Below are 14,451 nucleotides of genomic sequence, written 5' to 3' on the forward strand. Positions count from 1 at the left end.
GTTGCAACTCCTTTATCGTTGTTTCATTTTTATTGTCAAGAGCTTGTCGTCTCTCTTGTCTTGCTTTGATAGTCCTGTTCATTTCTTCTTCTTTGCGCTTTTGGATAAGCTGCGTCTGCTTCTCCGCTGCGCTTTGCTTTGGTTTTTTGTCGTTTTTTCTTTCGACCGTTTTCCATTCGACGGGGCCGGTGTGCCAGTCTTCTTCGATTTCTATTTCCATACCGTCTGTCCTTATTAGTAATGATGGGTATAATTATTGTTTTTGTGTTAGTGTCTTTTTTAGAATTCGTTTTTTTCGCCGAATTCTTGATGGTTTCCTCCTTTTGTGGAGGTTCCGGGATGTTGATTTCTTTTTTTTTTTGGATTTTTGCCTCATTCCGTTGCTGAGTTAATGCATCCATTAACTCTAGTATTTTATCGGTTAGTCTTTTGACTTCCCAATCTTTTTCCTGGTTTTCCCTTCTTAACTCATTTAACTGAGCTAGAAGTTTTTCTTCTCGTGATTTCATCTCCTTCTTCATATCCTTTATCTGTTCGGTCAGTGCATTGACTGACCTACTTAGTTCGTTTGCTTTTTCTCTAGCTTCCATTTCCTTTGCCTTTTTCCTTGCTTCTTCGTCTTCATCGATTTCGGGGGCCCGTTGTCTTTTCAATTGTTTCGATGGGGCTTCCATCTCAACAGTAGTATCTTCGTCCAGTGTGGGCGGGGCTTCGGTCGACTCGGTGGGACTTGGTACCTTGTCGGTGATGGCTTCCATCGTTGTTTCCGCGGATGTCGATAAATTATCGTCCGTGTCTATTTCACTTTTTTTGTCATCTTCTGACTCGGGCGAATAGGAGTCGTCATCAGATGTAGCGAGTTCATCCAGGGGATTGTTAATATTCGCGGTAAAATTATTATAAAGTTCTATGGCACTAGCGACAGAGGGGGAGGATGACTTGGACTTGTCATCTTCTTCTACTTCATGTGTTGTCACCTGCGTGACAACACTGTTTGGGGGGAGGTTTTCACTCATGTTGCCGGACGGCAGTGAACATTTAGAGTTCAAAATTATTAAGAAGTTTATTACACAGAAGACTCTGTTTTTGTCGTCCCGTCTGGCCGCTGCCAGACGGTTTTCCTGGGTGTCGTCCCAGCTACCACATGGTTGTTCACTACCTGATTTCTCAGGTAGGGATCCTCTTCCAGTTTCTCACACCTCAGGAGCAAGAGCCGTTTCTGTCCGACCTTGTCAAATGTCAAGGCCTTACAGTGTCATCCCTGACGACACACTGAGGTGATCCCGAATTCTTCGCAAACTCGAAGCTAATATAGCCTCCGCGAGGAGCCTATAAAAACAGCTCCTCGACGGTTTAACTAGTAACAACCTCGCATCCGCTTTTCGCTAATATGTAGGACAAGTGCCTATGCCACACTCGGTGTCTTACTCACCGGGAGCTGAAAAGCTCCGTTGACAATAGGTCAGTCACCCCCACCTAAGCACACTTCGCTTGACTCGCGTCCGTACTGTTCGACTGCTGGAGCCGAACTTAAAACGCAATTGAACAGTTTATTTAATACTGTTATATACTGGATGACATTTCATGATAAATTTTAAATTTTGACTGTTTGAGAATCATTACAAATTAAATTTTAGTATCGATGTTTTATTTTTCTGCTGTTTTACTACAACATTTATTGACAAATATTTTTTTGTTTTTTTACTTTTTATTATTTAATGTCTGTATTTTGTTACAGAATAAATAGTCAGAATGAGCATACCAAATTGCTTTAGTCATATTCAGTATATTATTTAAAAGTGTTATAATTTTTTGATAAGTATTATGATGATTATAAATGATTGATCGTCACCAAAAATTAAGACCAAAAAAAGAATGATAATATAAAAAAGAAAATTTGTTTGAGTATGTATTTAAGTTACGTAAAAATATAGATGTTTTGTACAGTTCAAGTTAAAATGTAAGAAATACAATTTGTACATTTTGATAATTGTTCTACTTAGTATTGTTATTTTTTAGAGGGAGGATGGTGGTATAAAAGTTGTTACACAAGTTGCCTGAATGGAAAGTATTCAAATGTTATTGTTCCTGATGGGCTTAAATATCACGGAATTAACTGGAATGGGTTCCGATCAAAGGAATACAATTTATCCGGATCAAGGATAATGATCCGTCCAATAGGAAGTTAAACTAAATTATATAAACAAAGATTACCATGTTTGAGACAAACCTGTATTAAATATTACAAGTAATAAATGTCATAATGCATGTATAATTATTCAAATATATCCAATTTAGTTAGTACCTGATTTTTATTATTAACAAATTCTACACCACATATTTCATATTACCTGTATTTTATAATTACCTTCATTATTGACTACTAGTGAAGGGATATGGGTAACGGTTTGCTAAGAAGGCCCTCTTTATATTCTGTGCCAGTCCTGGTTGTGCAGAAAATTGTAAGCTTGGGTGGGTAGCAGTGCGCACCCAGGGGGGGGGTTGGGGGTTAAACCCCTCCCAGGGCCCTATTCCGACACTGTTATTTACATGTTTTAAGGACTCAAAATGGAGGTAGCATCATAAAAAAAATTTTCGGTGACCAACCAAAACCCCCCCCCAGAGGCAAATTCTAGGTGCGCTACTGGTGGGTAGTACTGTATTTTCTTTATCATCATCACTGGTTCGTATGACGAGTAGCTGTTTTAGACAACATATTTGGTAAAACGCAGGTTTAAATGAAAATAAAGATATATTTTTGGAATAAATAAATAATAAAATAAAGTTATCTTTAAACCAATAAGAATAAACTGCCAATCCTGCGGCTAAGATATATATGTACGGCTTGGCAACCCACTGTTTAATACCTACCTACAAAAATAAAATACAATTATTGTCATAAAATCTAAACAGTAATTACGGTGTCTTAATACACACGCGGCGAAGAGAGTAAAGAACGAGTCAAATATATAGATGATACGGCCCGATCAACACTCGGTCCGGCCAGTAGCGGAAAGCGAGTAATCAATACTTAGTCACGGGAAAGAATAGGTCTGTCTCGAATCAATACTCCACGACCAGATACAAAACTACCTCTAGATCAACACTCTAGCAGAAGCGATTAGCCTTCACTCACTACCCAAGGATCAGTGTATATTTCTTTTCAGTGCACTGAAATATATAGAATCTCTGGCCTGCTTAGACAACATCTATTTACACGCGGTTGGATGATTACACAAAACTGAAGTGTTTCTAAAGAAATTTAAAAGAAATATAATAAAAAATAATCAAAGAAAAATACATGCGGGGGGGAGGCGGAACATTTCAACCCACCAAAATGCATATTTGCATTATAGTTAATAGATGGCAGAGGTCATAGCTTCATAAAAGGTCACCCAAGTTCAGCATTCGTGTTTTGTACGATAGCGACGCGGGAAATAGCTTCTTGGCCAAATAAATATTTTAATTCGGCCCATTTGCTATTGTAAGGGAGGCTTGGTCTCATTGCTAATAACACAAGTGTATCAATATCAGGATTATCCTCATTTTTTATGCCACTTTGTGAGTTGATAACGAATACGTAAATATTCTCTAATCCATCTTGTCGAAAATTGTGCATGTAATCGTTTTAGTAATTGCCAATGACTTAGTCGATTTAAACGAACATCACTGTGAGCCATATTAAGAATTACCTTTAAAAGTTCTTAAGCTCAATAAATCTCTTAGAAGAAGATACAATTTTACTATTTTCACAGACGCATCTAAATCTAATGATGGTGCAGGCTCAGCTGTAGTTTCCACATCGTCTCGACAAAATGCTTAAATAACTCTAACATTCCACGAGCTCTTATTCTTACTGACACTCCTAACTATATTCCACAAGGAAACTAAGTTCCTGTAGCTGGCTGTATACTATGTATCACAAAAAATTTATGTTAAAATCCTTTATAAAAGGTATATAAATTAAAAAACCCAAACGGGCTATGTCATGAAGACAAAACGTTTTCGGAATCCATATTCCATCATCAGTGTCTAGGTGTACATGTTTTGAGCCACTAAATATCTTGGTAAAAACCCGTTAAAAGGTATATTTTACAATTTAGTTTATATTATTTAGTCTTATATTTTAGGACGTTAAAGTTACCAGTGGATATGATAACATGGCAACGTACGACTCCACATGAAGTTGCTGGTCCTGAGACGAAGTGTCTACGAGAACTTGACCAATCATGATGAATCAAAGACATCGAAGTACTTAACAAATTTTTAATAGGAAGTGACCACAGATTAATCTGAGCTAAGATACTATTAAATGTCAAATCGGAAAGAACAAAGATGATTCTAAAAGCAAGAAAAAGAAATAGATTCCCCCAGAAAACAACGACCTGTATGAAGATACACTAACCAGACATATACAAGACTTGCAAGATGAAATAGAAACTGTAGATCAAGCAAATGATGGCATAATGAAGGGTATAAAAGATACGGAAAGGGAGTGCTGCCTGACCGTTCTGACACATAAGGAAAAACTTAACCAAAATACCTAAGAGCTAATAGGTAAAAGAAGACAGCTGACGGAAAAATACGGATTTAACTACACAACAATAAAGAAATTAAATAAAGATATCCAGCAGTCAATCCGAAAAGATGTAAAAAAAAACAATACAAGAGAAATAACTAAGATAATTCAAGAAAACAAAAGTTTAAAAGTTTTGAGGCGGAATAAAAACAACATAGGCAACAAAAAGATGTACAAAATAAAAAACAAAGATGGAAACATTACTACTAATAGAACCAAAATCCTTAAGGTTGTCGAATCCTTTTATCGCGAAGTGTATGAGAGCACCGACGAAAGACAAGATCAGCCATTGTCCAAAATCACAAACCAGGGATCAGAATTAATGCCAAAAATAACACCATACGAAATCAAAACGGCACTTTTAGAAATAAAAAAAAAAAACTAGGTGAAAATAAATTTATCCAGGCTTTGGCCAAGCTTTTCACCGAATGCATCTACCAAGGAAAAACTCCTTCCGAATGAAATAGTGCAGATATTACTTTATTACAAAAGCAAGGAGACATAACAGATTAAAAAAAACTACCGTCCTATCAGTTTGCTTTTACACATTTACAAACTTTTCACAAAAATTATCAAAAAAAAAACTGAAGACTAAATTAGACTTAGCCTAGAGAACAAGCTGGATTTAGATCGGGATACAGCACTAACGACCACTTACTAGTGATAAAGAACCCAATAGAGAAGTCTGCAGAATACAACAAACCATTGTCACTAATATTTGTCGACTACGAGAAAGCATGCGATACCATAAGCCATCAGAAAATGTTAAAAGCATCAACAGAATGCCAAATAAACCATTGCTACACTAGCATAATTCAATATATCTACCAAAATGCCAGTATGGGGTACGGCAAGTAGACACAGTCTCTCTAAAGCTATTCACAACGCTTTTAGAACATACTTGTAAGAAGGCACATCCAAACGGGCATGATATTAACATAAATGGAGCGAATCTCAGCCATTTAAGATTTGCAGATGACGTCGTGCTTATAGTCGATTGTATGGATGATGCAACAATAATGTTTGAAAAATTATGTCACGCTTACTTTGAGGTCGAACTAAAGATTAATATGAACAAGACGCAAATAATGACTAATCTTGTGCTAAATCAAAATATTCCTGTTGATGGAAGGGATATTGTACAGACTACATCGTATAAGTACCTAGGATATGAATTTTGGTTGGACAGAGATAACCAGACATGTGAGCTCCCACGTCGCAAAGGATTAGCCTGGACAGTGTTTGGTTAATTAAACTATGTATTTAAATCGGATCTACTCATATGACTCAAAAAAAAAATCTTTGACCAATGTGTGTTACCTGTACTTACTTATCGAGCGAAAACCTTAATACTCACTAAAAAGGTAGTTAAAAGGGAATTGGGCAGGACACGTCGCAAGATTATCAGACAACCAATAGACAAAACGTATTTTAGAGTGGAGATCAAGGCAAGAAGCAATACGGAGCAGAGGACGCCCACTAACTAGATGGACTGACGACCTGAAGCGTGTTAGCAATAACTAAATGCAAGCTGCACAAGACAGAGACAGATGGAAAGAGCTGAGGGAGACCTATGTCCAGCAGTGGACGCATACAGGTTGATGATGATGAAATTAGGTTTAAGGGACAATCACGGGGAAAAGCACAAATAGTGGTGGTTCGGCCATTTATGCAGATAAGAATTTTGTAAACAAAAAATTTGAATAAAATGTTACGATGCCTTTGTATGGTAAGGCGTACACAAACGATTAGAAAATGTATAAAGCCATGGTATTATTGAATTTGTTTAGGCAGATATTTACTTATCTTTTTTTCCTAGAAATTGAACAAATTTTCAAGACCTTTCATTAAAAATTGTTGATTGACAGGGTTTTGGTAGCTGTTGTGGTAACTTCAATGGAAAACGGAATCTTGAATTATTCCAATTACTTGTTGTTCAATATTATTAGGACTTCCCGTGGTTTTAGTAAAGCACTCAAAATCGTAAATGAAACTGTTTATTACTTCTATCTAAACGTTATAATATTCTTTATATTAGGTACCAGGTACCTTCAAAGATATGCCGTAACGGGACTTCTTATCTTGCCTTCGCGACAAGTTGTCGCCAAGATGCAGAAGCCGACAGAGCCGTCGTCAGGTCACTTAGGTTTTAACATAAGCCGTCCCCTTTGAACGATATAAGGGGGTTCAAAAACTCAAGTGTATAAAGTCCACAAGCCAATATTGAGCTGAAATTGTATATAATTATCCAAACACAAAAAAAACTAAAGTTGATTTTCGTTCGGTAGCACACATAACTTAACAACCGGAAGTTTGTATACGCCAGAGTTTGTTTTTAGCGTTACAGTACACACAATTCCGTCACTGCTGGAATGGATGTCAGTTACTCTAGCTAAGACCCATCTAAGAGGTTCCAGTCCATCTTCTTTAACAAGTACTAAGGAACCAATCTTGAGAAGGGAACTGCATTATTTTTTCCACTTGAAGCGTTGCTGAAGCGAAGAGACGTATTCTTTGGACCATCGTGTCCAATAACATTGCACCATTTGATGCACTTTTTGAAATCAGCTCAATCTGTTTTCCATAACATCTAACAGATTGCGCTCAGGCACCGATGTGAGAGGTGATTCAACCAGAAAATGTACAGGTGTGAGAGGAAGTAGGTCTGAGGGGTCATTAGACATAGGAAAAAGAGGTCTGGAATTGAGTGCTTCAATTTGAATCAAAACAGTGGAAAACTCCTCATAAGAGAGAGCCGTATTGCTAATGACTCGTTTACGATGGTATTTTACCGATTTTACCCCCGCTTCCCAGATACCACCAAAGTGAGGTGAACGCGGCGGAATGAATTTCCAATCGATACCCTCAGATGAGAGTGTGTCATGTTAGGAAGAATTATTAGTCTTGAGAAAGTTAGAAAGTTCATTGTTTGCACCTTTAAAGGTGCTCCCATTATCGGAAAGTATAGAAGTGCATTTACCCCGTCGAGAAGTAAAACGTCTTAAAGCTGCTATGAAGCACTCCGTAGTCAGACTACTTACAACCTCCAAGTGTACAGCCTTTGTGGTCAGAAAAATAAAAAGTGCTACATAACCCTTAATAGTCTTGTAGTTCCTCTTAAGACGTTCCTTTAAAGGAAAAGGTCCAGCATAATCAAGTCCCGAGTTGGTAAAGGGTTGTGAAGGAGTAAGACGTGAAGAAAGTAAATTACCCATTAAATAAATTTCGAGTTTTGGAGCTGTCTTGAAAAATGTGATGCAGTTTTTAACAACCTTTCTAACGACATAGCGTCCATTGATAGGCCAATATTTCTCTCGTAGGGAAAATAAAAGTAGCTGTGGACCAGCATGCTGTAATTTTATGTGTTCATGCCGTACAATTATGTCTGTAAAATGATGTTTTTGTGGAATTACGATGGGATGCTTTCTCTCGTATGAGATGTCAGCATTGTGAATTCTTCCACTAACTCGAATTATGTCATTTTGGTCAAGAAAAGGATTCAGGGTGAGAAGTTTGCTTTTATGATCGACCTTGTCATGTTTTTTGGGACGTGTGAAATCATCAGAGAAAGACTGATTTTGCGTAATGCGATTAAGACAAATCAGAGAACAGGCAATTTCTTCACATGTTGTTAAAGGTTCTTTTTGGCATGGTGAGCCTGGAATTTTTGCAAAAACGTAATATGTAGGCTAAAATTCGTTGTAATTTAGTTAAGGAAGAAATTTTGTAAATAATGTTGAGATTCTTGGGAATAGATTACATAACAGTAGATCGAAGTTCAGGAATTTTAATCTGTTGAAGCGTTGATGAGGCCAGAAATTTTCAGACAATGGAAGCCATGGAGGGCCATGAAACCATAGATCAGAATTTTGTAGTGTTGTGGATGAAATACCACGTGACATTAAATCTGCAGGATTTTCCTGTGTGTTTATATATCTCCAGGAATTAGAATTAGTTGAACCTGTGAAATCCTTTTCGTAACAAAAGGTTTTAACAAGTTAGGAGGTGTATTGATCCATGCAACAATCAATTTCATCAAAATTAATTTGTAGTGATTGTTTTACTTTGTCCATCAATTCAGATAAGAGTGGAGCTCCAGAAAGTTCAAGTCGGGGAACTGTAAGAATATGTTTCAAATGAGCTACCCTGGTTTTGGCACAGAGTAAATGACAACTTGTATTTCTCTGAGCATCTAAGGAACGAATAAAAATACAAGCACCATATGCTGCAGTAGATGCGTCGGAAAATCCATGTAATTGTGTAGATGTAAAATTGGAAACAGCAATATATCTAGGGAATTGTAATTTATTAAGATTGACTAATTTGGATTGATAATTTGAGCACTTCGTATGAATATCCATGGTTACAACTTCATCCCAGGAAATTTTTAAATGCCATAAGTCTTGTAGTTATTGTTAACTGCTGCTAAGAGACCAAGAGGATCAAATATCTTTGAAATTGCAAAAAGAATGTGTCTCTTAGTAATCTTCTTCTTCTAGAATTGTTTGCAGTAGGTTGAACATTAAAGAAGAAAATGTCTTATTTGGGATTCCAAAAGAGACTCAATATTTTGACAGTTTCATTGGAACCTATGTCCAAAGGACTATTATCTATATCATCGATTTTTAATTCGGTTGAATTTGATTTCCATTTACTTAAATAAAAGCCATTTGTTAAAAGTAATTCAGTAATTAAATATTAAATATGTTTAAGTTCGTCTAAGGTGGAAGCACCGGTATGGAGATCGTCCACGTAAAAATTTGTCAGAGAAAATGTGAGCTACTTCTTGCACACATCGCGTTGCTAAAAAGCTGGCAGAAGCAGTACCATAAGTTATAGTATTTAAAGTATAGGTCTCAATAGAAGAATTTGGATCAGATCTCCACAATATTTTTTGTAAACAAAGCTGATTTCCTTTTTTAAGAATTTGTCGAAACATTTTAACGATATCAGCAGTTAAAGCAAATTTGTGTTTTCAAAAATATAAATAATAAGAAAGAGTCTGAATGAGATACTAAATTTGGAGGAAGTTTAGTCATATGATTCAATGATGAGTATTCACTGATGAATTGAGTATAATCTGTTTTTAAAGTTGGGTTAGAGTATAATTTCTTTTCCAAAAAGAAAAAACGTTTGATATCTGAAATCTCGGAATTACCAAGATTTGACAGAGGTATCTTTAAAGGAAGAGAGACAATAAATCTGCCTGTAGAATAAAAGGAAGTAGTTTCTTTAAAGTGTTTCTCACATTGAAGTTCCTCTTTAGAAAAGAACTTGGTTTTTAGAAATTCTTCAAGTTCCCAGACTTTCTGTAACTGATTTTCGAGATATCTGTTCTTGATGATGATGATGATGATAGTGTGTTTGGCATGGAAACTAGTCCTTTTGCCACAGATTTTTAAATGATTTATGTTATGTTTATCAAATAAAAACTTGATTGTACTAAATTTATATTATATATCCGGATGCATATAAGTGATTACATATGAGTTCGTATATAGATTTCTGATTCAATGACAGTAGGTGGGTTATGTTTACTGGAAGTTGCACATTACTTTTAACTAGGTTTTTAATAAAACGTAGATGAGAGTGCTTTATTTTTAATACATCCAAACAGGATGTGATTAACATCACACTGGGAAATATTATCGCATAAACACTTTCCTTATTATATAATGTTTAATCTAGCCAGGTGATCAGGAACAGCACCGTGACTAGTTTTTAATCTTGTAATAGTTGCTACTGATCGTTTAGATATATTATAATGGAATATGTGTGGTAATTCTATTAGGGATGGTAACGTAGGATGGATCTTGTAATAATGATTATTTGAAGTATTCGCCAATATTTTCCATCTGGCTTGCCAGTTAAAATTTATTTTTTTATTATAAAAATTGATTAGGTCTGATACGGTGTAAATATGTTCTTATATACCTGACTGAGTAGAATCCTTAGCGAGCTAGTCTACTATTTCATTACCTTTTATCCCGGAGTGACTTTTTGCCCAAATAAATGTTATATCTTTGTTTCTCATTTTCTGTTTAATGTCACATATCAGCTCACATGTTTTATGGTTTAACTCAGTATTATATTTGAGTAATCATAGCAGAGTCTGCAGCTTCGCTAATTTAGTAAGCTAAGTTATTAAAGATTTCCAAAGATGTAACATCCATAGAATGAGTGTCTAGAAGGCATTTTTCTAAGTAATTTTCAAATATAGACCAGTTCGCTGAAGAAGATTTTTTTGTGGAGGTATGGATTGTTCTTGGGGAATATTTCAAATCTATGGTGATTTGGATAGGGATGTGGATTGTACCTAGTGAGTCATTTAGAGGATTCCAGGTCGTAAAGCCTGTTAAATGAGGAGATACTAATGTTAAGTCTATCATTGAAGGACGTTCGTTTGGTCTGGATATTTTGGTTGGTCTTCCGTCATTGAGTAAAATTAGATTAGTATTGTCTAAAGCGTCAGCTAAAATATTACCTTGTGCACTATCTTGTATGGAACCCCACCTACAGTGATGACTATTAAAGTCGCCACCAATTAAAACTCTGCCTTTAATTTGTCCAAATAAATTTTCCCAATCTTTGGATGAGACATATATTTTAGGAGGTTTGTAAACACATGGTATTGATAATTTTACTTGTTCTAGAAAAACATTACAAACCTCTATATTTGAATTATAATTTGTTTTGAATTTTATATCTAAAAAGGAAATGTTGTTTGCAACTAAAACAGCAACGCCTCCATAGCCATCATGTCGATCAACTCTAACATTATTAAAACCTTTAATATATAAATTTTTATTTTGTGACAACCAAGTTTCGTTCAGAAGAATGACATCAATTGTATGACTTTCTAGAAAATTAAGCAAATTAGTCTTTTGTTTTATAATAGATTGGCAGTTCCACTGAAGAACATTAAGTGTTCTATGATTCCCCATCACTATCGTTGTCTGATAAACAAGAAAGTATATTTCTGATTTCATTTTGAGTGACTTTTTGGAATTCAACTGGGACTAGTTTGGGGTCAATTTGTTTAATGATTCTTTCTAAAGCAAATGGAATTTCTTGTAGAATTTGTAATTGTATTTTTTCTTTATATGCTATAAACTCATTACGGTATGGGTTAGGAATTATAGGATGTGACACTGATTTTGTTTTAGAAGTTGAAGGAAATTGTAAGGCAGTTTTACATTGAGTCGGGGATATGGCTTTTCGTTTAAGAGGATTAGAACTTTGTTTAGATTTAGGAACGAATGAATTGTTGTTTACTGTACGGTCATTTGCCGCAGTCGGGAGTTGGGGAAAGTTATTTAAGTTACTAAGCAATTCAAATTTATTATGTGTCGTGATTTTGGCATAGGATGGATTTTTTGCTAAAAACTCAGCTTCTTTAAATGTAGTATTCTCAGTCGCCATTATTTTTTTAATATTATATTGATGTTGATAAGCTGGGCATTGTTTCGTTAGAGTCGTATGATCGTTTGTTTTACAGTGAAGACAATATTGTGAGTTACTACAACGGGAGTTGTCTTCGTGTTCTTTGCCACAATTTTTGCATAAGCTGAAAGTGGACTTACACTGTCTGAGAGTATGACCAAATTTAAAACAATTTAAACACTGTACTACAGGGTAAATGTCCATTTGCCTAGGAACAAAAATAGTTTCATTATCTGAATCAATAAGTTTTCTTTTCATACGTCTTACCTCGGTTATTTCTTGGTCGGAAATAATATTATTCATCATATAATTTTCGTCCAAAAAAGTATCAACTTGTCTAATTATTCCTTTTTTGTGATTAAAAAAATTCGGAATATAAGCAATAAATTTGTTAGAAATAATTATGTCGTGATTGACTAAACTATTTGCACAAGTGTAAGAATTAAAAATTACTTTCACATTATTTCTACCGACGAGTTTAATATCGACAACATCTTTCTTAAAAAAGTTATTAATGAATAAATAATGACCTACTCGGACTGGTGATAAACGTTTAATATTTGGGTCGATGGACTCGACAAAAACAAAAAACGGGCCTTTATCAGAAGATTTATATCTATTATTTAAATCAAAACGGGCACTTACTGCCTTCATATTTTCACCTTTATCAGGGGGTGGCTTTTCGCCACCCGAAGAATCATCCATTTTTAAATATAAAGAACAATCCTACCTTGTTTTATTATTCCTTACTATTTAAAAAACTAAACTTTAACTGCTTAGAAATTGAAAACTAATTAGCACTTAATTGATGTGGACACTATCGATGCCAGCACACAACTGATATCTGTTCTTAGAAAAGTGACAATTTGTTTTGTTACGAGAAAGAAAAGGTATAGAACTAGATACAATCCATCCAAGTTTGGTTTTGTGTAAAGCTGGTTGACCATGTCTTAGCTTAATTTGACCAATGCATCAAAGATCCCAAAATGTGTCTGCATCGCTTAAAATGTCTATAGGAAAAGAAACATTAAAGTGTGGATCAGTGAGTGTAACATTAGAGGGAATGTTTAGAGATTCCCTGTTTAATGTGACAGAAGGCAGTCTACCAGTTATTTCAGGCATCACTAAATAAGAAATTGTACGTGTAAAATTGATTTTACTTGATTTGAAGGTAAGAGAAGTTTTAGCATGAACCACAGAATTTGTAAGATGTATGCCATAGACAGAAAAATCAATTGCAGTTGTGGGTAATTTCAAAGTATTAAGTAAACGTTGAGTAATGGTGATGAAATTACTTTCCGAACCACTGTCCAACAGTGCACGAGCTTCATGCATGTTGCCTTTGGAGTCAAAGACCTTAATTAAAACAGTAGACAGTAAAATTTGCGACGAACTAGCAAAATGGTTGTGAGTTGTTAAGGAGTTTGTAGTTTGATTGGAAGGTGTTTAAGAAGATGATGCTTCCAAATTTGAAGTGTTCTTATTAGAAAAATAAAAATGCAAAGCGTATGATGGGGTTTACCATATTTGCGACAGCCAAAAGATTTGCAGTTTTTAGTAGGATATCCACAACGTAAACAATTGATGCAAAGTTTTAAACGTTTTGCTTCGTTTAAGCGAGAGGTTGGTTGTAATTTACTAAAATTAGGACAAGAATAAATAAGATGATTTTGTGAACATAATAAACAATTTAAAGTGTTGCTGTTATTGTTCGTAGATACAACAGATTTTGTTTGGTGCGAAGTTTATAATCTTGATTATTAAGAGATTTCATAATTCTACATTTTCCTTTTAAGAATTCTGTGAGCTCATTTAATGTGGGTAAATTTGTAGCTTTATCTTTCAATACTTGTTCCCATTCGCGGTGAGATGTGTTGTCCAATTTTGTAGTGACTAAGTAGAAAATAAGAGGATCCCAACCTGTAATGTCTATTTGTAAAGATTCAAGAGATCGTAGATGTCGTTATAAACCGTCTAATAAGGCTCGCAAATCATTATGTGAGTTTCTAGAAATGTTGGGTAAATTGAAGAGCTTCTTGATGCGGTTAATAACCAGAAGTGGTTTATTTTCAAACCTTTGCCTTAAAAGTGACCATACTGTGGCATATGTTGCATCAGAAATATCTAGATTGCGTATTGTGTCTGCAGCAATGCCCTTTAAGGATAGTCTCAAATAGTCAAATTTTTGTATGTTCGAAAGTTCGGAATTTGTGTGGATGATAGAGTTGAAAGTGTCTCGAAAAAATAACCAAGTGTCGTAGTCACCTTCAAACGAAGGTAAATTAATGGTAGGTAAACGTATATTTTGTTGAGAAATGTTAACTTCACTTGTGGAAGGTGTAGATGATTGGGATATCTGACTAGCAGGAGGAGTCGAAAGTTTGGCAAGAAGTTCTCTAGCTAGGCCAGTGATAGAAAAAAGTAGATTT

At 35.2% G+C, this 14,451-nt stretch overlaps 1 protein-coding gene across 2 annotated transcripts in view; it reads left to right on the plus strand.

Moving 5' to 3' along the window:
- The window catches only part of LOC140446801 (microfibril-associated glycoprotein 4-like), a 44,345-nt gene extending 42,043 nt beyond the window's left edge, over positions 1–2,302 (plus strand). For both annotated transcript variants that reach the window (XM_072539392.1, XM_072539393.1), the window contains exon 6: positions 2,020–2,302. In XM_072539392.1, coding sequence (XP_072395493.1) covers positions 2,020–2,189 — 170 coding nt within the window. In that variant the 3' untranslated portion in view covers positions 2,190–2,302. The remainder of the gene's footprint in view (positions 1–2,019) is intronic.
- The last annotated feature ends 12,149 nt before the right edge of the window (positions 2,303–14,451 follow it).

Source organism: Diabrotica undecimpunctata, chromosome 7 (assembly GCF_040954645.1).
Source record: "Diabrotica undecimpunctata isolate CICGRU chromosome 7, icDiaUnde3, whole genome shotgun sequence".
In the NCBI taxonomy this organism is placed as follows: Eukaryota; Metazoa; Arthropoda; class Insecta; order Coleoptera; family Chrysomelidae; genus Diabrotica; species Diabrotica undecimpunctata.